Genomic DNA, 24316 nt, shown 5'->3' with positions numbered 1-24316 from the left:
TGACTTAATCACAGGTGTAGCACCAGAGAGTGAAGGTCATGGGTACACAGGTCCTGTGAGGCTTAGTTTGGTGAAAAGGTGGAGAATGATAGGAGCAGAGAGGTTGGAGAGGGACATCGGAAAGGGAGTTTCAGAATAATTATAGTTTGCCTAAAATCACATTTCCAGTACGTGGCAGAGCTGGGGTTCGAGTGCACATACGACTAATGTCTGTGATCACTCAGGACCTACAGGGCCTTCTACTTTTCTCTGCTTCTTCGGGTATGTCTATTTCACTGTGTAGACTATCCTGATACTCAGACCACTTGATGGAAGATGATCATGTTACACAGTTCCATCATTCAAGAGAACAGCCCCGACTTAGTCCCATTTCCAAAACTCCAAGCAAAAGACTCTAACACAGTTGGAGAGAATCAGCTGTGACCCTGAATTGGGGGACCATTCACCTTATACAAACATAGCTGCTGCCAGCTTATCTTTGCGGATTGAGAGGACAGTTTCCTGATAACACGGGAGGTTATGTGCTAGGCGGACTCCACAAACTATGTTCATTTTAGTAACATCATACATATAGTATACTTCATACGTATAGTGTACTTCATACATATAGTACAACATCATACTTATAGCACAAAATTTAAAACACTTAATTGATCTGTGCAAAAAAATAGATATTTCCTTTTTCCTATTTCTCTTGGAAGGGAAGAAAAGGAACATCAGGATGATAATGGCAAGATTAACTTAGACTTTCAAAATAATTTGAAACCCAGAACTTGGCATACTAAGTGTAGGCTTACTTCAGCCCAGGAGTTCAAGACCACCTGGGTAACGTTGCAAAACATCGTCTCTACAAAAAAATACAACAGTTAGCCAGGCGTGGTGGGAGTATTGCTTGAGCTCGGGAAGTCAAGGCTGCAGTGAGCTGTGATCACGCCACTGCACTCCAGCCTGAATGACAGACCCTCTTCTGAAAAAAAAAAAAAAAAGGAAGCTTAATGCTTAGTGATGTCTCTGCCACTTACCACCTTTTTGATGGAATAAGTCATGATTTCTTAATGTTAGTATCTTTATCTCTTACCATAGGACGTAGTAGATGGTCTTTAAAAACATTCTAGGCCTCTATTCTTTTCTTTTTTTCTACTTCTTATTTTCTTCTTTTCTCCCTCAGCCTTATCTACTATTTATAAATGGCTGATGTCTTAGATCTAAATCCTGACCTTGGAGGGCTTTAACCTTGCAGAGGAAGTAAACAGTAAACTTAGAGTTCTTTCTAATTAGATTTCCCTCTCCCTGCCAATTCGCATTAAATAACTCTTACAGATCTGACCTCTAAGGTAGATTACCATTGTCTTCTTTCCATTCCCACTGTGTTACCTCTTATTATTTATTTATTTATTTATTTTTGAGACAGGGTTTCACTCTGTTGCCCAGGCTGGAGTGCCCTGGTGCGATCTCGGCTTACTGCAGCCTCTGCCTCCCAGGTCCAAGCGATTCTCGTGCCTCGGCCTCCTGAGTACCTGGGATTACAGGCAAGCGCTACCACGCCTGGCTACCCACTGTGTTACCTCTAGTCCTCTAATTGTAGTTGTCTCTTGGTCAGTAGCTGTTTCTCCTGTTCTGTACTTCTACCTAATCTAACCTAGAAATTGCCTCTCAAGTTTTTGTTTGTTTGTTTGTTTTTTTAGACAGCGTCTCCCTCTGTTGCCCAGGCTGGAGTACAATGGCGTGATCTTGGCTCACTGCAACCTCCGTCTCCCAGGTTCACATGATTCTTGTGTCTCAGCCTCCTGAGTAGCTGGGATTACAGGCGTCTGCCACCATTTCCAGCTAATTTTTGTATATTTAATAGAGACTTTGCCATGGCTTTGTCATGTTGGCCAGGCTGGTCTCAAACTCCTGCCCTCAGGTGATCCACCCGCCTCGGCCTCCCAAAGTGCTGAGATTATAGGCGTGAGCCACGGTGCCCAGCCGAGGTGGTGGTGGTGGTGGTGGTTGTTTTTTTATCATAGAGTAAAATTGATTTGGGAGGAGTATAATGTTCTGGGAATTTTTAAATTTTAATAGATTTATATAAGCACCTCCACAATCAGAATACAGAAGTTTCATCACCTAAAAACTTTCTTGTGCTCATCCTTTATAGTCACATCCTTTCCTACCCCTGGTTCCTAAATGGAATTATACAGTGTGTTAAGTTTTAAGATGGCTGCTATGGTCTGAATCTTTGTGTGTCCCCCAAATCCATATGTTGAAATTCTAAACCACAAGGTGATGCTACTAGGAGGTGGAGCCTTTGGGAGGTGAGTAGTTCATGAAAGTGGAGCCCCCATGACTGGGGCTTATAAGTGCCCTTATAAGAGACTACAGAGAGCCTAGCCTGTCTTCCGCTCCCACCATGTGAGGACACAGGGAGAAGGTACCTTCATTGAACCACCAGACACCAACATCTGTTGACTTCTTGATCTTGAACTTGCCAGCTTCCTGAACTGTGAGAAATAAATTTCTGTTTTTTGTGACCTACCCAGTTTATGGTATTTTGTTCCTGCAGCCAGAAGGAACTAAGATGCTGGCTTCTGTCAGCATAAAGCCTTTGAGATTCATTGAAGTTGTTGGGTGTACTGATACCTGTTGTTTTCCTGAGTAGCATTCTGTTGTGTGGATGTACCATAGTTTGTTTATTCATTCTCCCATTGAAGGATATTTTAGTTGTCATTTTTTTGTCATCACAGATAATGCTACTATAACTGTTTGTATATAGAATTTTGCAAATAGCAGTTTTTATTTCTCTAGAGGAAATACCCAGGAGAGGGATTGTATGGTTGGATGGTCATTGTATGTATACATTTTTGAGAAACTATAAAAGTGTTTTCTCTAGTGTCTGTACTATTTTGCATTCCACTAGGAATGTGTGAGGGTTGTAGTTACTCTGCATCCCTGCCACCACTTGGTATTGTCAGTATTTATTTTTTTTCTGAGGTGGGGTCTCATCTGTCACCCAGGCTGAAGTGCAGTGGTGTGATGATACTGGCTTGCTGCAGCTTCCACCTCCTGGGCTCAAGTGATCCTCCCACCTCAGCCTACTGAGTAGCTGGAACCATATCCATGCACCACCATCCCTGCCTAATTTTTTTTTTTTTTTTTTTTTTTGTATTTTTTGGTAGAGAGTGGATTTTGCCATGTTGCCCAGGCTCTGTCAGTATTTTTTATTTTAACCATTCTAATAGATTTGAGTGATATCTCATGGTGGTTTTAGTTTGCATTTCTCTAATGACTGAACAATGTTGAACAACTATTCATGTGCTGCTTTGCCACCACATCAGTAACTGCAAGGGACCTGAGTTTTAAATCCTCCCTACTTAAAAGTAGCAAGTTAGTCTCCATAGTTGCATGGATATTGTCCCTAGACGAGAAACTTCTTGGTTGGAGGCAAAAGAGGAGGACACAGGTCACAGGACATCAGCAGAACCAGCTTCATGTCCACATGTACTGACTACCTTTGTCCTGTAAGTTCCCTGTGGGCAATGACACAAGTAGGAAATCCAAGCTCAGGGAACTCAGCTCTCCATAAGGGATGGCAAACAAACGTTTCAAACCTTTGATGTGAAGGGAGACATTATATTTACTGTACTGGACAGTTAACAAATTGTCTTCTGCTGTGGAAGGAACTGTCATCTTTCTCTTGTAAGGATGTTCAATATACAAACATTGTTGACTGGACAGTATGTAGCAAAGGCCTCTCACGGAAATGTGCGACACCAGTGTGTCTGTCTTCTTTGGTAAAGTGTCTGTTGAGGTTTTTTGCTCATTTTTAAGTTGGGTGTTTTGTTTTCTGACAACTGAGTTTTGAGAGTTCTTTATACATTCTGGGTATGTAAGTTCTTTGCCAAATTGGTGATTTGCTGCAAGTATGTTCTCCCATTCCTGTACTTGTAGCTTGTCTTTTTATTTTCTAAACAGTTATTCTGGCCGGGCGCGGTGGCTCAAGCCTGTAATCCCAGCACTTTGGGAGGCCGAGACGGGCGGATCACGAGGTCAGGAGATCGAGACCATCCTGGCTAACATGGTGAAACCCCGTCTCTACTAAACAAAACAAAACAAAACAAAACAAAAAACAAAAAACAGTTATTCCCAGAGCAAAATGTTTTGTTGCCAAGTTTGGGATGCAGATTCTGTGGGCTGTGGCTTTAATGTCAGTTCATTGTTCAGAGTTTTGTAGTGCTGTTTCCATCTGTTTCATGCATGTGCTGATCTGAGATTTGCATAGTGGTCTCTCTGTTAGTCCCAATTTAGAAACCTTTGGTACTGAATAGCATCAGATCCATGCATATGCAGCCTAAGGGTAAGCCTAGAAATTGCTTTCTTGAGTTCTCCTCAGCAGTTTTTCCCATACTTTTTGTTCCCCAGGAGCTCATATTTCCTTTCTTTGTCCAGAAAACTGTGGATTTAGTTATCCCACTCTGTCATGTCCTTCCACCACTGCCTATACGTTTGAGACCAAGGATAGAGATTGGGAAAAATCGATAGTTCTCCTGCCTCAGAGTTTGGCTGCTGTACTCTCTCATTTCAGCCATAGCTGCAAACAAAGCACACGATTGCTGGGCACTGTGGCTCAAGAGAAAGTGGGGATGGTAAGTGGAGAGATCCCCATATTCTCTCTGGCTGTTATGAGTTCCCTTTCACATGCCTAGAGCCCGATCTAGAGGAGCTTTCTGTGTGCTGTGGGGCCCATTTCCAGGTTGGCTGGTGGTATTGGATGGGAGAAGGAGGTAATCTCTTAGACGGCTCGGTAGTACTTCCAATTCTGGTCTTCCCCACTTCTCCATTTTGCTTTTCAGAATCCTCAAAAGTAGTGCACAGTGCATACTGACCAGGTTTGATAGCTGGGTGAAATCTGTGAGGCCTCTCTCCCCAGCAACTGCAGTCGCTGTGCTCAATTTTTCTTCCTTGTTTTCATTTATGCCTGACTTCCTTCTAGCTGTCACCCCCGTGTCTGCACACCTTAATATTCAGCCAAAGATTGTTGTTGGTTCAGACAAAGATTGAGATTGCACCCAAACATCTCAGTTTTTAGTTAGGCTTCCACTCTGATCAGCAGAGCCTGTGCATGCACAGAGGAGACACAGGAGAAACCTGCAAAAATAAGAGCGAAGTTAGAGGGGAGGGCTTGAAATTTGAGTTCATTCCTTGATCTGGACGTAGATACATCGCAGAAAGTGGAAGTTTTGTCCATCTTTACAGTTGCTTTTGCAGGAGGGGATTTATTTTCCTTCTCACTTGGTCATGCTAGAAGACAGAACTCTACATCTCAAGTTTTATGTCTTAAGATAGAGATCTTACCATGCTTTCCCCTTTTCAGGAGCTTTCAGTGTTGACTTTCAGTCCAGACTCTGTAGCTTAGAGTTTTAAAAAGCCATCATGATTTGACTTCCCACCTAACTTGTTTAGTTTACCTTCTGTCTATACAAATCATTCATATTTTAAATTTGCCTTCCTGCTTCTGAGCTTTTTGTGAAAGGCATCCTTCCTGTCCAGAATGTCCTTCCTCTTTCTGTCATCTTTCCAAGACCCTTTCAACACAAGGCTCTTTAAGGTCTGTCACCAGGATCCCCAAGTGGTCTCTGTACTCCCTATGTCAGAAGTCCTATGTCTGTTGCTCCCCAACAGTTTCCTAACACCCTCTTTTTCTGCATTTTTCAGTCTGCCTGTACTTTTGGTTATGAGCTTCATGAGGGCAAGGGACGTATTCTATCAGTTGCATCACCAGTGCCATCTATCTCAATTCTCTGCACACAGTTGGCACTTAGTAAATGTTTGAGTTAAATTAATAAGATCCCCAAAATATAGGGCTTAATTTTATCTGCACATGTGTGTCTCTTGAATGAATGGTGAGGAGTGCTGCTTTTTTTCTGTGCTTGTTTGGCAGTTTGTTATTGTGGAGAAGAATGAAGACCATGTGGTTTCAGTTTGAAAGGAAATTGTTGCATAGCAATTTACCATACAGCTGTGAGACTATGAACAAATGAGTTTAAATATTACACAGTAGAAAAGAAAACTGACTTTGGAAATTATGATATTATTTCAATTTTTTTTCTCTCCTCTTCTTTCTAGACAAGGCCTCGCTCTGTCACCCAGGCTGGAGTGAAGTGGTGTAATCATGGCTCATTGCAGCCTCCAACTCCTGGGCTGAGGCAGTCCTCCTATCTCAGCCTCCCGAGTAGCTGGGACTATAGGCGTACACCATCACACCCAGCTCGTTTTTGCATTTTTTGGTAGAGATGAGATGGGGTCTTGCTGTGTTGCCAAGGCTGGTCCTGAACTCCTAGCCTCAAGTGATCCTCCCACCTTGGCCTCCCAAAGTGGTATGAGCCACTGTGCGCATCCTGGGTTTGTTTTTTTACAGTAGGCATCCTAATGGGTATGAAATGATATCTCATTGTGGTTTTGATTTGCATTTCTGTGATGATTAGTGATGCTGAGCATTTTTTCACTTGTTTGTTGGCTGTTGGTATATCTTTGGAGAATTGTCTATTGAAGTCCTTTTCCCATTTGTTAACCAGATTATCTTGGTTTTTTTGTTATTGAGTGGTCAGAGTTCCTTTATATTCTGGATATTAACCCCTTATTAGATATGTGGTTTGCAGATATGTTCTCTCATTCTGTGTGTTGTTCACAGAATGGCTCACTGCAAGCTCCGCCTCCTGGGTTCACACCATTCTTCTGCCTCAGCCTGCCGAGTAGCTGGGACTACAGGCACCCGCCACCACGCCCGGCTAATTTTTTTGTATTTTTAGTAGAGACGGGGTTTTACCATGTTAGCCAGGATGGTCTCCAACTCCTGACCTCATAATCTGCCTGCCTCGGCCTCCCAGAGTGCTGGGATTACAGGCATGAGCCACCGCCAACGCCCGGCTAATTTTTTTGTATTTTTAGTAGAGACGGGGTTTCACCATGTTAGCCAGGATGGTCTCGATCTCCTGACCTTATTATCAGCCCCCCTCGGCCTCCCAAAGGGCTGGGATTACGGGCGTGAGCCAGCTCGTCCAGCCTGTGCAGACATTTTCAAGTTTGATGGAATGTATTTGTCTGACTTTGCTTTTGTTGCCTGTGGTTTTGGTGTCATATCCTAGAAGTCGTTGCAAAATCCAGTGTCGGGAAGCTTTTCCCCTAAGTTTTCTTCTAGGAGTTTTCTAGTTTCCAGCCTTTACATTTAGGTCTTTAATCTAATGTTAGCCCTTTCTTAATTTTTTTTTTTTTTTTTTTGGTATTTTGGGTGGGTAATAAGTCTTTCTTTCATATGGCTGTGTCATGAAATTTACTATATTTAATATTTCTTTTTTCTTTCTTCCTCCCCTCCCTCCCTCCCTCCTTCATTTCCTCCTTCCCTCTCTTACAGCTTGAAGATAATGGAATGACTCACTTTTTGTTCATAATTGGTAAGATTTTAGTTAGTAGAATGATAATCCATTTTCAACAGCACTTTCTTGTTTGTTCATTGGTTAGCAGGAAGAAGATGAGCCTGAAGTCTGAACGCCGAGGAATTCATGTGGATCAGTCGGACCTCCTGTGCAAGAAAGGATGTGGTTACTACGGCAACCCAGCCTGGCAGGGTTTCTGCTCCAAGTGCTGGAGGGAAGAGTACCACAAGGCCAGGCAGAAGCAGATTCAGGAGGACTGGGAGCTGGCGGAGCGGTAAAAGGACTTAACTAGGGGTGATTGAACAGTGACGCGACTGGATACGTAGTTCTGTCACCTTCCAAATACATTTTTTCACTTCTGCTTTAAGCTATCAGCACGTCAGTTTAATATTAAGGAAAAGGATGTTTTGCCCTCTTCTCAGTTAACTTTTAATGAACAGCTTTCAGTAGTTTCTTCATTTTGTGTTTGTCTTAACTTCTGATTATTTTCTTTGGGTTGTGTTAGTTTTAGTTCCCAAATTTAGATAATAAGCTCCTTGGAGTGGAAGAATGGAGATAGACATATTTCCTAGTGAAGATTAAATGAGCTAATAAATATGTACCCAGTGCAGGGCTTGCAAATGGCACTCATCAAGCATTATTTCCCTCATTCTTTTAATATATTCAGCATTGCATCTAGCTCAGTGATAAAACACAGTAGTAGAAATCTGTTGACTTGTATATAGTCATTGCATTGTAGAAATTTAACTTTTCTTTAAAAATTAGGTCAAATGCAGTTGATATTATCCAGAAAAATAATGATGTTAAAAATTAAAAATTAAACGATGGGCCGGGCGCAGTGACTCACGCCTCTAATCCTAGCACTTTGGGAGGCTGAGGCAGGAGGATCACCTGAGGTTAGGAGTTCGAGACCAGCCTGACCTACATGGTGAAACCTAGTCTCTACTAAAAATATTTAAAAAGTTAGTTGGGTGTGGTGGTGCACATTTGTTATCCCAGCTACTCAGGAGGCTGAGGCAGGAGAATTGCTTGAACCCAGGTGTTGGAGGTTGCAGTGAACTGAGATTGTGCCACTGCACTCCAGCCTGGGAGACAGAGTGAGACTCTGCCTCAAAAAATAAATAAATAAATAAATAAATAAATAAATAAATGATGGGAAGGCTAGTGAGCATAGTAACTAATAAAATGCTCTTTGCCAGAGCATTCTAGAAATTCTAAAACTGCTTCAACAGAAGAGAGTCAAATGGAATTCTTCCAACTCCTCTAGCTAGTTTTTTGTTTTTTCATCCAGTCAGCCAATATTTGTTGAGTGACTACTTTGCTGACATCTGTGGTGAACGCAGAGAATTAGAAATCACACGTTGCTTTCAGTGACTGTGGTCAATCAAAGAGAGAAAATTTTAGCCCAGAACATGAATGATCTCCTCAAGGTTTCCCCTGCATGCCTGATGCTATCAGTAGCAGATCCTGTTTCAAAAACAGAGTAGAGGCCACTAGGCACAAACTCCGTCAGCTTCATCCCCTCGCCACATAAAAATGTACTAATACCTTTATATTAACTTCTTGTCTGTCCCAAAGAAAGAGGTGTCCTGATTCCATCCTCAGGCTTAGCACCTCCACCTGTGACTTTTGTTCTATTTCTTACTGCTTTTAAGTGTAACCCTGCTAAATCACTTGGAAAGTTTGTAAAAGCAGTGACTGCTGGACCTTACCCTCAGAGTCTCTGATTTTAGTAGCTTGGGAGTAAGACCAGATAATTTCCATTTCTAACAAGTTGCCTAATGATGCTGCTGCTGCTGTCTGGGGAATCACACTTGGAAAATCATTGTCTTTTAGATAGTGCTTGTGTTGTTTTTGTTTGTTTGTTTGTTTATTTGTTTTGAGACAGGGTCTTGCTCTGTCACCCTGGCTGGAGTGCAGTGGTGTAGTCTTGACTCACTGCAACCTCAGCTTCCTGGGCTCAAGTGATCCTCCTGCTTCAGCCTCCCAAGTAGCTAGGACTACAGAAGTATGCCACCACACCCAGCTAATTTTTATATTTTATGTACAGACAGGGTTTCACCATGTTGCCCAGGCTAGTCTCAAACTCCTGAGCTCAAGTGATCTGGCCACCTTAGCCTCCCCGCGCTGGGATTACAGGCGTGAGCTACCGCACCTGACCTGTGTTTGGGAATTAATACAGGTGGTTCACATGCAGCTAATCCAAAGCCAAATTTATTGCTTTTATTTATTTTTCTCCGCATTCTGAACATTTTCCTCCTAACCCTTCTGATTCAATTAATGGCATCACTATTTACCAAGTTAGCTAAAAAATCTTGGTTTCATTCTTAATTTCTCCTTCATCTCCCTTGCTACCTACAACTTGACCAAGTTTTGTTTCTTTTTTTTTTTTTTTTGAGACGGAGTCTCGCTCTGTCACCCAGGCTGGAGTGCAGTGGCCGGATCTCAGCTCACTGCAAGCTCCGCCTCCCGGGTTCACGCCATTCTCCTGCCTCAGCCTCCCGAGTAGCTGGGACTACAGGCGCCTGCCACCTCGCCCGGCTAAGTTTTTGTATTTTTAGTAGAGACGGGGTTTCACTGTGTTACCCAGGATGGTCTCGATCTCCTGACCTCGTGATCCGCCCGTCTCGGCCTCCCAAAGTGCTGGGATTACAGGCTTGAGCCACCGCGCCCGGCCGACCAAGTTTTGTTTCTTCCAATTCAGAAAAGTCTTTTGAATTTTACCTTTTCTACTCCTATTTTCCAGGTACTTATTTTCTTTTACTTAAACCTTTGTAATATACTCTTACTTCTTGTCCCTGTCTCTAGTTTCTCTACCCTTCAAGTTGTTCACACAGCTACCTGCATGATCTTTCTAAAGCACAGATCTGACAACGATAACTTCTTGGATTTACAGTTTTTCTTTCTTTTTTTTTTTTTTTTTGAGACGGAGTCTCACGCTGTTGCCCAGGCTGGAGTGCAGTGGCGCGATCTTGGCTCACTGCAAGCTCCGCCTCCCGGGTTCCCGCCATTCTCCTGCCTCAGCCTCCTGAGTAGCTGGGACTACAGGCGCCCGCCACCGCGCCTGGCTAATTTTTTGTATTTTTAGTAGAGACGGGGTTTCACTGTGGTCTCGATCTCCTGACCTCGTGATCCGCCCGCCTCGGCCTCCCAAAGTGCTGGGATTACAGGCTTGAGCCACCGCGCCCGGCCGGATTTACAGTTTTTCTTGCTTCCCCACCACATGATGAAATCCAGAATGTGGGCTTAGCAATCAAGATTCCTTACCCTCTGGTGCCTTCCTGTGTATCCAGCATCACCATTCATTACACACCCAGTGCTCTGGCTACATTCAGCTTGTTGTGAAGCAAACCACAGGTTTGCACATTTGTAGTTCCTCCTTCTTGGAATATCCTTTCACTTAGAATACTATTCGGCCTTATTAGTCAGGCGTGGTGGTGTGCGCCTGTAGTCTCAATAACTTGGAAGGCTGAGGCGTGAGAATCGCTTGAACTCAGGAGGCAGAGGTTGTAATGAGCCGAGATCGTACCATCTCACCCCAGCCTGGGCGATGGAGTGACACTGTGTCTCAAAAACAACCCAAAAAAAAGGATCCTATTTATCCTTTAAGACCCAGCCCAAACATCAGTGTTGTAAGGCCCCAACAGACTCCCCCAGCAGATTGAGTTGTTCTTTCCTGTGTTCTCACAGCACTCAATTTTTACTCTCTAATGTAGCAGCTGTCCCATTATGTAGCAGTTGTTTACTTACCTTTTTCTCTGTTCCAGCCTTGAGCTTGTTAGGGAAAAGGAGTAGACTTGATTTCTTTCATGTAGCCCTAGAGCAATTGCTGAATGAGCATGAGAAGATCCCATTTGAAATCTGTAGTGCATGAAGAGCAGTCCATCCTGTAGCTATGTGAGACCTCAGGCTGATTTAGTATATTTAGTCTCTAGTTCTAAAATCTTGAGATCCTCCTGAATTAGTGGAGTAATAACCTTCAGATAAAGAGAAACCTTGGAGAATATCTAGATCATTCTAATCCTTTCTTGAATTGCAGACTCCAGCGGGAGGAAGAAGAGGCCTTTGCCAGCAGTCAGAGCAGCCAAGGGGCCCAATCCCTCACATTCTCCAAGTTTGAAGAAAAGAAAACCAACGAGAAGACCCGCAAGGTTACCACAGTGAAGAAATTCTTCAGTGCGTCTTCCAGGGTCGGATCAAAGAAGGGTAATGTTCTGATACTCTTTTTTTCTTCTCTGCCTGAGTGAGACACAGAGTAGATCCACAATGCTCACAGGCTCAGGTTGTAATTTCTGTCAACTTTTTGAGAACATCAGCTCAGATTTGAGACTAAAAGTGGGTTTGAGGGTCAGACAATATATGAAACCAATACTCTCTTTGGTTGAAAGACATTGTGTTTTAGAGAAATTTGTTTATAGGAGGAATAAAGAGAATTGAAATAGGTAGTTTTGTTTATGAAAGTCATCCCCATCCAAATGACTTTATCTCTTTGGATGTTTTGTTTTTTTGTGTCTTTATTTGTGGATCCTGGTTTGTTCTGTGGTGTAATACCCTCACTGTTCACAGCTTGTCAGAAATGGTGATTTCTAGGCTTGAAAGTCATCTGAGAGAGATTTTCTGCTCGAGAGCTTATTTGAGAGACAACTTGTGTCTTGAGAAAGTGTATTGAGAAAATATAGGAAAAGGCCCACGTTGGGCTCCTGGGGGGATGAGAGTGAGCCGTAGTAGCTATTTTCCAGTGCATGGGTTTGTATGTAGGTGATCATATTCACCCTGCTTCTTAAAATGCCATGTAACCAGCAAGAGGATTGTCACGTAAGTCACAGTTGTTCTACAATTGAGCAGCCTAGCCAGTTGAAGTGGCCCAACATGAAGCAGGAAAGAATCTTTGTTGTGAGGCCTCGGTCTCTGAAAATGTATGTTGTTACTCAGAGTTATGCAGTCAGCGTGAAATAATGAGGGAGACTGGGAACCACCACTGATGCTGTCAGAAGACCTGTTCTCTGGGAGCCCCCTCACTTGCTCCCCGGTTCCTGCCCTGGGGTAATTGTAATGAGGTCTTCTCTCCTGGAGGCAACGGAATGAAAAATAAGACAGTGTTACCCCTTAAGATCCTTGCCGGTCTTCTAGGTTTTGTGACTTTTGCTGTTTCCTTTTGTTTTATTAAAAGGAAATATTGCTTATAACCAAAAACACGCTTCTCTTTAAGACATGGATACCAGGCCTGGTGCGGCAGCTCAAGCCTATAATCTCAGCACTTTGGGAGGCCAGGACAGATGGATTTCCTGAGCTCAGGAGTTTTTGAGACCAGCCTGGGCAACATAAAACCCCGTCTCTACAAAAAATAGAAAAATCATCCAGGCACAGTGGCATATGCCTGTAGTCCCAGCTGAGGCCAGGAGGCTAAGGCAGGAGAATCATTTGAACCCAGGAGGTGGAGGTTGCAGTGAGCCAAAATGGTGCCATTGCACTCCAGCCTGGGTGACAGAGCAAGATCCTGTCTAAAAAAAGGAAAGAAAAGAAAAAAGATGGATTATATGATGAATTTGAAGTTGTTTCTTGGTTGGCTGCCAGTTGTAGCAATTTTGTCTCTATGAAAAACGAGCAAAAAAATTAGTTCCTGCCAGAGATTAAATAAGAATGTATTGGGCTCATGATTTATTTATTAGGAGGTGGAATAGACAGATGGTTAGTAAGGTGACTTTGGAATCACCCCTGGTTTGAGTCCTAACTTTGTCATTTACCAGCTTTGTGACCCTGGGTGGACTAACGACTCCGAGTCCTGTCAACAGTGAGGGACAGTAATACCTACCAGAGGCATGTGATGAGGGTTCAGTGAGTTAATGCGCGTTAAGAGCTTAGCACAGTGCCCGACACACACAGTAGATTTCCAGTAAGTGTTAGCTATTTTAAAATGGAAGTTGTTCTTCTGATAGAATAATCTTGCAGGGAGCGCAAAGGCATTTACTATTAAGACTACTCATTCCTATTTAGCTTAAGGTCTGTTTCTTGATGATATGTAGTGAAATAAGTATTTATAGCAGATAAAATAATTTTAAAAATTATAAAATTGGCTGGGCGCAGTGGCTCAAGCCTGTAATCCCAGCACTTTGGGAGGCCGAGACGGGCGGATCACAAGGTCAGGAGATCGAGACCATCCTGGCGAACACAGTGAAACTCCGTCTCTACTAAAAAAAATACAAAAAACTAGCCGGGCGAGGTGGCGGGCGCCTGTAGTCCCAGCTACTTGGGAGGCTGAGGCAGGAGAATGGCGTGAACCCGGGAGGAGGAGCTTGCAGTGAGCTGAGATCCGGCCACTGCACTCCAGCCTGGGCGACAGAGTGAGACTCCGTCTCAACAGCAACAAAAAAAATTTATAAAATTATCAGCTCTAATAGCCTCATTTTGCAGGTGACAGTATGAAAGTCCATAAAGGTTAACTAATTTACCCAAGGTTGCACAATGAGTTTGTGTATGAGATCTTGGGTCTCCTAACTCCTGGGTCTATATTTTTCCATTATATTCCTTTATCCAATGTGTATACTTCAGAAACTCAGGTTATTTAATATATATATTAAATAATATATATATGAAATTTCTGTTACTTAAGTACATAATCATCATTTATATTCGCTGACTCTCCTTGGTGGTTTTAAAAACCTGTGTCCCAAAAGCCTCTGTACAGTTTGCATTATACTATGGAAAGAAGATTTACAATTTAGTACAGAGTCTGTACTTTAAAAAGAAACAATTCTGGAGCTGGGTGCCATGGCTTGTACCTACCTATAATCCCAGCTACTTGCAAGACTAAGGTCTCGATCTTGCAAGACTAAGGATTACATGAGCTCTGGAGTTAGTGGCTTCAGTGAGCTGTGATTGTGCCACTGTATTCCAGCCTGGACATCAGAGTGAGACACCAACATTAAAAAAAGTAATTAATTAAAAAGAAAGAATCCAAGTGAATTTTGTTTTAAAAAATATGTATGCAGAATGGTTTTTACTTTTGTTCTTGTCTGCCCACCGCCCCCCATCTTTTTGAATGTTAGATTTGTACTTTAGATATTTTGTTCTTTAGTTGCTTTTTGTCTGTAGAAAGCTTTTGGGGATAAAGACCTTAAAGTATTTTAAAAATTCATGTTAGAAAAGAAGATTCCATTATGTCTTTGTTTCACAGACCACTTAATAGAACTTAGCCAGTTAAATTTTGCATTTCACACTGATTACTTCTTTGGCCATTGTGTGTGGATAAGGTTAGCCTGAGTGCAGTTTTAATGTATTGGGTCTAGACTAGAAACAGATTTTTTGTATTCCGTATTCTTGATCTTCTTTAGTCTGTGATGCCCTTGCTCTTGGTATTTTATTTGTTTCTGTTAGTAGCATAAAGGAAAGTTTTTATGCCATACATAAGAGCTTGGTAGCAGACAAAATACAAATAACCTTCTAAGGAATTTGAAGATATTTTCACATTCTTGTAGAGTTGGATACGCCTTCAGAGAAAGCACATGGAATATCTTGACTGTAAAGACTCAGTTAAAGTGTTTTAGTCTCCACAGTCAGGGTGAGTGAGCTGTATAGAGGAAGTCATAGTGGTTGGCCAAGCTGAGATATTTGCTTATACATTTCAAAGTGCCCTTTTCTTTCAGAACTCCTGTAATCTTGTCATCCCAAGTATCATCTTATGTACCTCTTTCACGAACGGATCTGAAGACAGTGGTCCTACAAAGCATATCTTTTCTTTTTTAGAGTTAAAATACCAATACCGGCTGGGTGCGGTGGCTCACACCTGTAATCCCAGCACTTTGGGAGGCCGAGGCAGGTGGATCACAAGGTCAGGAGATCGAGACCATCCTGGCTAACATGGTGAAACCCCGTCTCTACTAAAAATACAAAAAATTAGTCGGGCGTGGTGGCGGGCGCCTGCAGTCCTGGCTACTCGGGAGGCTGAGGCAGGAGAATGGTGTGAACCCGGGAGGCGGAGCTTGCAGTGAGCCGAGATCACGCCACTGCACTCCAGCCTGGGCAACAGAGCCAGACTCTGTCTCAAAAAAAAAAAAAAAATACCAATACCACCCAGACCTTAGACTCTAAATACTATTATTCTTTAAAGTGAACCAGGGCTTCTTGGAGAAATGACTGATTCTGGGACTGGGGCAGGGAAAAAAGGCCCCTTCAATATTTTGGGGACAGTTCAGAAGATCCAGAAGCCAGCTTGGAGGGATTTCCACTGACCAAGTCTGGGATAATTTGAGTGTCCAAATAAATAAGGACAATAAGGCCGGGCACGGTGGCTCACGCCTGTAATCCCAGCACTTTGAGAGTCCGAGGCGGGCAGATCACCTAAGGTCGGGAGTTTGAGACCAGCGTGGCCAACATGGCGCAACCCCATCTCTACTAAAAATACCAAAATTAGGCAGGTGTGGAGGTGAGCACCTGTAATCCCAGCTACTTGGGATGCAAAGTCAAGAGAATCGCTTGAGGCCTGGCGCGGTGGCTCACGCCTGTAATCCCAGCACTTTCCGAGGCTGAGGCAGGCGGATCACGAGGTCAGGAGATCGAGACCATTCTGGCTAACATGGTGAAACCCCATCTCTACTAAAAACACAAAAAATTAGCCGGGCGTGGTGGCCGGCTACTGTAGTCCCAGCTACTCGGGAGGCTGAGGGAGGAGAATGGCGTGAACCTGGGAGGTGGAGCTTGCAGTGAGCTGAGATCTTGCCACTGCACTCCAGCCTGGGCGACAGAGTGAGACTCCGTCTCAACAACAACAACAAGAAAGAGAATCGCTTCAACCTGGGAGGTAGAGGTTGCAGTGAGCTGAGATCGTGCCACTCCAGCCTGGGCAACAAAGCGAGACTCCGTCTCCAAAAAATAAATAAATAAATAAAATAAAATAAAATAAAATAAAATGAAGAAATCAATAAATAAGAACAATAAATGAAGTAAAACTGATTGAACAAAAATCATAATCCTTGTGTTAATTTAGTAAAATAGAGAAATATGGCTGGTGCAGGGGCTCATGCCTGTAATCCCAGCACTTTGGGAGGCCGGGGCGGGTGGATCATCTAAGGTCGGGAGTTCGAGACCAGCCTGGCCAACATGGTGAAACCCTGTCTCTACTAAAAATACAAAAATTAGCCGGGGGTGGTGGCGTGTGCCTGCAATCCCAGCTACTTGGGAGGCTGAGGCAGGAAAATTGTTTGAACCCGGAGGTGGAGAGTGCAGTGAGCCAAGATCGTACCACTGCACCGCAGCCTGAGCAACAATGTGAGATCCTCATCTCTTAAAAAAAAAAAAATTTAAAAATAGCTGGGCTAGTGCCTGTAGCCCCAACTGCTTAGGAGGCTGAGGTGAGAGGATCGTTTGAGCCTGGGAGGTTGAGGCTGCAGTATGCTGTGTTCATGCAACTGTACTCCAGCCTGGGTGACAAAGTGAGACCCTGATTTAAAAAAAAAAACCAAAAACACAAGGTGACTTTAAGTTGAAGAGCAAGCACTTGCCATTTGAGCCCTAGCCAGAACTATAAACTGTAATGTGGGTGACATTGTTCTTTTCCATATTTTCTTCTTCTTCACTTCTTTCACCTTACACATTGAATCCCTGTTTGGCTATTCAGACATAACTCACGTCCTCCCTGTGTACCGAACACCTGAACCGTCTCTCACTTTCCCCTCTCTAATTCAAACTTCTAGCCTCTTAGTAGGGGTTAATTTTTAGGAAGCTTAGAGAAAAACAACCAAGTGTTGATTTTAGTAACTTGTATGATCATAACTAGCTAATAGAATTAATCCTCATTTACATTTTAAAAGGGGATTTTTTTTTTTTAAAGTAGAAGTGTCTCTTTGGATAAGTATATGTGGGAGGGAAGCATATTGTAAGCAAAGCAATAAAGGAAATGAGTAGGGTTTTCTTGTCTTTGACTGGCCTACAGACCTCCAAAGTCAGAGGGATTGGTGTTCTTCTGAAGAGTCTTCAGTCCTCTCTTTGGCTTACTGAGGTAGTTGTAGCATAGTCAACAGCTCAGGCCTTGGATTTAAGCGCACAGAGCTGGGTTCAAATTCCAGTCTTTACTGTATAAGTGACTGCAACGTTACTCAAGTTACTTAACATATTCAAGCCTCAGCTTCCTCATTTGTAAATATCATAAGTGTATAACCCGATAGACTTGTGAGGATTATACAAAATAGCATTGTAAAAGTACTTAGTGCTTAATAGACATTATCTATATGTAAGTTACTACCATTATTATTTTGTCAGATGGAATATGTATTATGTTTTTATTGGGTTGAGTGTTCTGTCAGAGTCAGATAGGTCAAATTGGTTGATAGCATTGCATTGTTCAAGTCTTCTGTCTTTAGTGACTTTTTAAAAATCACCTTTCTGTCAATTACTAAGTGAGGAATATTGAAATGTCCAAATTTGTTTCTCCTTTCAGTTCTGTCAGATTTTGTTTTTTGTGTTTTGAAGCAGTGTTATTAGTATATACATATTTAGGATTGCTGTGTCTTCTGGAAAAATGAACCCCTTTTTTATGATGAGATACCCTTTTGTTCTTGGTAATATGGTCCATGTTCTTTTTTTTTTTTTTGAGACGGAGTCTTGCTTTGTTGCCGAAGCTGGAGTGCAGTGGCAAGATCTCAGCTCACTGCAAGCTCCGCCTCCCGGGTTCACGCCATTCTCCTGCCTCAGCCTCCCGAGTAGCTGGGACTGAAGGCGCCCGTCACCATGCCCGGCTAATTTTTTGTATTTTTAGTAGAGACGAGGTTTCACCATGTTAGCCAGGATGGTCTCGATCTCCTGACCTTGTGATCTGCCTGCCTTGGCCTCCCAAAGTGCTGGGATTACAGGCATGAGCCACTGCGCCCGGCCAATATGGTCCATGTTCTTAAGTTTACTTTGTCTAACGTTGGTGTAACCACTTAAGCTCTTTTTCATTGTTTCAGAGTATCCTTTTCCTTTCATTAGTTTTTAACATGTTTGTATCTTTATATTTAAAGTTAATTTCTTACGGACAACATGAAGTGGGGTCTTGTTTTTTAATCTAATCTGATAATCTCTGACATTTAATCAGACTGTTTATAGCACATACATTTAATGTGATTTTCGATAAGGGAAAGTTTACCCCTGCCATCTTGCTCTTTGTGTTTATCTCATCTTGTCTTAGTTCCTTTTCTCCTCTTTTCTTGCCTTCTTTATGACCACACCTTTATCTCCACTATCAGCTTGTTAGCTATACCTCTTTGTTCTGTTTTTGTTACTGGTTGTTCTGGGGTTTACAGAATACATCTTTAACTTATCATCTACCCTCAAGTAATATTATACCACTTTACAGAAAAAAGAAAAAAATTTAAAACAATAGTATTATACCACTTTACAGAAAAGAATCTTAAATGGAATTTTTTACATGTAATTTATTATTTATTTTTATTATACTTTTAAGTTCTGGGTTACACATGCAGAATGTGTAGTTTTGTTACATAGGTATATGCATGCCCTGGTGGTTTGCTGCACCCATCAACCTGTCACCTACATTAGGTATTTCTCCTAATGTTATCCCTCCGCTTGTCCCCCACCACCCAGCAGGCCCCAGTGTATGATGTTCCCCTCCCTAAACAGGATTCTTTTTTTTTTTTTTGAGACGGAGTCTCACTCTGTCTCTCGGGCTGGAGTTGCAGTGGCCGGATCTCAGCTCACTGCAAGCTCTGCCTCCCGGGTTCCCGCCATTCTCCTGCCTCAGCCTCCCGAGTAGCTGGGACTACAGGCGCCGCCACCTAGCCCGGCTAGTTTTTTGTATTTTTTAGTAGAGACGGGGTTTCACCATGTTCACCAGGATGGTCTCAATCTCCTGACCTCGTGATCCACCCGTCTCGGCCTCCCAAAGTGCTGGGATTACAGGCTTGAGCCACCGCGCCCGGCCGAAACAGGATTCTTATATTTCTTCCTCCCCTCCTTTGTGCTGTGGTTCTACATGTTACTTGGTGGTTCTTTCTCTCATCTTGGGTAATTTCCTCATACGCATGTGCGGTACTCAGCCACACTCAAGGGAACCCTCTGCAGTTACCTGGAGCTTTTTCTGTGTAGTCCTCTCCCCTCCATAGCATTTGCATGATATTTTGCCTTGCAAATTCTGGTCACATTGGCCTCCCAGAACTCCAAATGCTGTCTCCTCAATTCAGCAAGTCAGCTCTGCTCTGTTTGAGTGGCCTCTCCCTGTGCCAAGACTTTAAAACTCTCCCAGCGGTGAGCTGGGACACTCTAGGACAGACTATGTTTGTTTTCCTTCTTTCAGGAGTTAATCTGCTGTTTGCCTGTCATCTAGTGTCTGAAAACCTTTTGTTCATATATTTGTCTGACCTTCCAATTGTTAAGATAGTAGGGTAAACCTGATGCGATCAGAGTTTTCCATCATGACTAGAAGCGGAATTATCAGAGAAGGATTCACTTCCAAACACTAAAGAATTTTTTTCTAATCATACCGATGTCAGCACAATCTTTGGTTTTCAATTGAGATAAACAATACTTTAGAAAAGATGTTCCCTTTTTTGTTTTGAATTAGATTGTACATGATTTATTTATGTGCTTAAAAAATAGGTAGTATATCCAAATGGCGCTAACAGGTATGGTCAGAAGTTTCGTTTCTAGTTTGTCTCTTGCCCATCTAGTTCCTAAGCAACACTGCTTTGTTTCTCCCACTTTCAGACAACTTTTGTTATTACTTTCTTGTGTATCCTTTTGTGCTTTTATTCTGAGTTATAAACACATATATTCTTATCCCACTACCCCATTTTACATAAAACATAGCACAGTGTACATACCTTACCTTTTTTTTTTTTTTTTTGAAAAGACAAGGTCTCATTCTGTCGCCCAGGCTGGAGTGCAGTAGGGTGATCTCATAACTCACTGCAGTGTCAAACTCCTGGGCTCGAGCGATCCTCCTGCTTCAGCCCCCCCCAAATAGCTGGCACTATAGGTATGCACTACCATGCCTGGCTAATGTTCTTACTTTTTGTAGAGAGAGCAGCTACTCGGAGACTGAGTAGCTCGGTAGGAGAATCGCTTGAACGTGGGAGGTGGAGGTTGCAGTGAACTGAGATCATGCCACTGCACTCCAGCCTGGGTGGCAAAGCAAGACTTTGTCTCAAAATAAAACGTACTTTTTAAAAAAATTATTTTTCTTTTTAGGAAATCATTGGGATATGGGAAACTTAAATTCCTTATAAACATTAGAGAGCATAGTTCAAAATCAGGAGGTTTAGAATGTGATCAGAGACCAAGTGGTAGTTCGTACTTTCTAAAAGCACATACTGCCTGTTACAACATCCTTATCTCTCTTGTGTAAATGTCCCATTTTCCTTTCAGTGTGTTTATTTGAAGAGGGGAAAGAGTTGTCTGCCCAGCTGATCAGATAGTGTGGTGCATGTTTCCCTTGTCTCTTCATCGTGTGTTTTGTCGTGTTCATCATGCTATTAACACTTTGGATGCATTCTTTCACTTTGATCAGTATGACTCACCAATGAAATGGTGGGTAAATTATTGTGAGTCTCCACATAAACACATTAACCTTTGCCTTTTTGTCAAGTAAAATGGGATTTGGAAAGGTTGTCTAACATTTATAAGTCATCTGACATTTCAGTGCTTCTATTGATTGTTTTCTATTTGTTGACTAGTTTTATAAACTCAAGCAGTCTTTGAGAAGCCTAGTGGTGCCATTTCAGTGTTCATGATTGAATATATAGATCAAAGCATGATATATTTTGGCAAAGAAAATGCTAATAGAACAACTTTTATTTCAGTAGGAATATCTTTTAGATAATGTAGTTTTGTCTACTCATACTTCCTACTTGTAAAACAGATTTAGTTTACTTTAAGGAAAGTTGTCCAACCATTCAAACATAAAATGATTTAAATTCAAGTTTAACTTTGATGAAACATAATTTAAATAACCTTAAGTTACATACTTAAAGTAATTCCATGCATGGATCTTTTATGTCATGAAACTTACTATGTTTAATTTTCCCAGCAGAAATTCAGGAAGCAAAAGCTCCCAGTCCTTCCATAAACCGGCAAACCAGCATTGAAACGGATAGAGTGTCTAAGGAGTTCATAGAATTTCTCAAGACCTTCCACAAGACAGGCCAAGAAATCTATAAACAGACCAAGCTGTTTTTGGAAGGAATGCATTACAAAAGGGTAGGTTGGGAATAACCACGTAGAAACACAGAGTTTTGGTTTGAGGAAAGGTCTTAGAGATAATATAGTGTAACGTTGTCATTTTATACCTGAGAAAATCAAGACCAAGAGATGTTAAATTACTTACCTAAGAAAAGCCTCTGAATCAAGCCAAAACCCGACTCTCAGGCTAGTACTTTTCCACTGCAACTCAGTGGTGTTTGGATCATCTTTGTGTGGAAATCTGACCTTGAAGCCACTTGAATGATGTGCTTTAGTAACAGGCCTTTTTGACTTGTAACCTTGTAAACGGTATAAACCGCCATAGACGACCTTTAACTCTGTGCAACCATCGTCAGGCCGGTGGCAGTAATTTTAACGGTTGTTGCAGTAATTTTAAGGGTGGTGGTTGTTGTTGAATTCTGTTTTGTTTTTTGTATTTTGATTTAGAATTTTTCTCATTCAGTTAGAGAAAGGACAGATAGAATTTAGACAATGAAAGGAACTTTAGCAGCTATGGAGTTTCAGTCCCTTTGTTTTATAGATGAGGAAGTTGAGAGCCAAAGAGGATAAGTGACCTGTCCAGGTTACACAGCTAGATTTTGCCAATGTCAAGCAGAACTTGTGACTTTCACACCTGTTACTTTTACCCATAATTTCAGTGGCAGTAATTCATAAGACTGCCTGTAAAGGAATTCATTTTGTAAATAGGGATTAATTCTGTTGTAACATTCTATAACCATTAAGCTCAGAATTAGCTCCAAAAGTTCTTTCTAAGGAAGTCTTAGAAAAAGGAAATTAGAAAAGCAGCAGAGTGTTTAACTGTTCAGCTATATTCTAGCTGGGGTCAGCAATCACTAGGCTAATAAGCAGTAGACCTGTGTCAAAATAGTTTTTAGATATTGAATTCAGCTTGTAAAGGAGAAAAGCTGGCTTTCTCACCCTTCAGAAATGTAATTAGACTGTGTAAGTAAGTAGCTCTCTTTCTTTAGGTATTTTTTCTCTCTAGAGTAAAACATTTAGAGTTAAAACAAGTAAGCTTTCATTGATCTTTTTTTTTTTTTCTTAAGTTAGGAACCATGATAGAGATCCTTTTTTTTTTTTTTTTTTTTTTTTTTTGAGACGGAGTCTCGCTCTGTTGCCCAGGCTAGAGCAATGGCGCGATCTCGGCTCACTGCAAGCTGTGCCTCTGGGTTCACGCCATTCTCCTGCCTCAGCCTCCCAAGTAGCTGGGACTACAGGCGCCCGCCACCACGCCTGGCTAATTTTTTGTACTTTTAGTAGAGACAGGGTTTCGCCGTGTTAGCCAGGATGGTCTTGATCTCCTGACCTTATGATCCGCCTGCCTTGGCCTCCCAAAGTGCTGGGATTACAGGCGTGAGCCACCGCGCCCGGCCAGATAGATATCCTTAATATGGAAAAATTCAGAGTTCATGTGACACTATCTTTCATTTTTATCAGAACTAAAAACTGAGGTTTTGTATTTATTTTTTTCTTGAGCCCACATGAAATGTTGATGAGATAGCTATATTAAATTAGCATATGTATACTGTAGTACTTATAGCATATATGCTGTATCATAATATGTTTTAGAAAATTGCACAACTCAGATTTGTTGTTTCTCTTTTCCTTAGAAGTGTGATGTGTTCTTATTCTATGATAATTTAGTAGACTTCTAAATGAGTATACTAAAGTAAAGAGGTAATTAACTGGTACAAATATCACCATATTTATTTGTAAGGCATCACTAGTTTATATCAGAGACCTGGATATGGCCTCAGATTCCTCCTGTTTTAAGAGCCACTAAGCCACCTATTTTCCATTTCTATACTATGTGTTTCATGGTTAGGTGGCCAAGTCCTATGCATGTATCTCAGGTATCTTTAGTGTGAAGTCTGCACATACTGCATATGAAAGAGATGTTTTTTAAACTGAATGTCCCTAGAGAAGCCCTTTTGGCCTTTGGCCACAAGTTAATGTCCTTTCAAATAAGTAAATAAGGCGGGGCATGGTGGCTCAAGCCTGTAATCCCAGCACTTTGGGAGGCCGAGACGGGCGGATCACGAGGTCGGGAGATCGAGACCATCCTGGCTAACATGGTGAAACCCCATCTCTACTAAAAAATATAAAAAAACTAGCCAGGCGAGGTGGCGGGCCCCTGTAGTCCCAGCTACTCGGGAGGCTAAGGCAGGAGAATGACGTAAACCCGGGAGGCAGAGCTTGCAGCGAGCTGAGATCCGGCCACTGCACTCTAGCCTGGGCAACTGAGCAAGACTCCATCTCAAAAAAAAAAAAAAACAAATAAGTAAATAAACATTCTTTACACCTGAACTAACCTAACTAACTTCAGATCAGTAATCATATAAATTTCTTGGGGCAGTTCCTCTGACATTGTGAAGAATGTGGTAGTATAAAATAGCCTTTGTACTCAATTTATCAAAACTGCTCAAAACCTTTAAATTAATATTATTACCACCAACTAAACTTTCCAGATGGTATCCTAAGGGCCTATGCAATATGAGAATTCATTCTTACCTGTTTAAAAACTGCCCTGGCGGCCTTGCCATAAACGGATAATTGTTCCTACTGCATCCCACAGTATTATTCTTTCTAAAATTTCTGAGATCCAGAAGAGTGATCTGCTGTTGCCCACATCTTTTCCCACATCATTTCTGTTTTCTCCAATCCCAGTATATGCCAGCAGTGAGCAGTCTTTTCAGCATATGGGTCAAGTCTAG

At 42.0% G+C, this 24316-nt stretch overlaps 1 protein-coding gene across 6 annotated transcripts in view; it reads left to right on the top strand.

The window, feature by feature from the left end:
* Nucleotides 1-24316, top strand: part of RABGEF1 (RAB guanine nucleotide exchange factor 1) — an 80447-nt gene that overhangs the window by 24332 nt on the left and 31799 nt on the right. Inside the window, exons 2-4 of one of the 6 annotated variants that reach the window (XM_028845713.2) lie at nucleotides 7501-7686; nucleotides 11452-11618; nucleotides 21433-21599. In XM_028845713.2, the coding sequence (XP_028701546.1) occupies nucleotides 7508-7686; nucleotides 11452-11618; nucleotides 21433-21599 (513 nt within the window). In that variant the 5' untranslated portion in view covers nucleotides 7501-7507. Of the gene's footprint in view, nucleotides 1-7497; nucleotides 7687-11451; nucleotides 11619-21429; nucleotides 21600-24316 lie in introns of all 6 variants that reach the window. The other 5 variants (XM_028845711.2, XM_028845712.2, XM_028845710.2 and 2 more) reach the window with 5 other exon arrangements.

Source organism: Macaca mulatta, chromosome 3 (assembly GCF_049350105.2).
Source record: "Macaca mulatta isolate MMU2019108-1 chromosome 3, T2T-MMU8v2.0, whole genome shotgun sequence".
Taxonomy (NCBI): domain Eukaryota; kingdom Metazoa; phylum Chordata; class Mammalia; order Primates; family Cercopithecidae; genus Macaca; species Macaca mulatta.
This window is presented reverse-complemented; position numbering and strand designations above follow the sequence as displayed.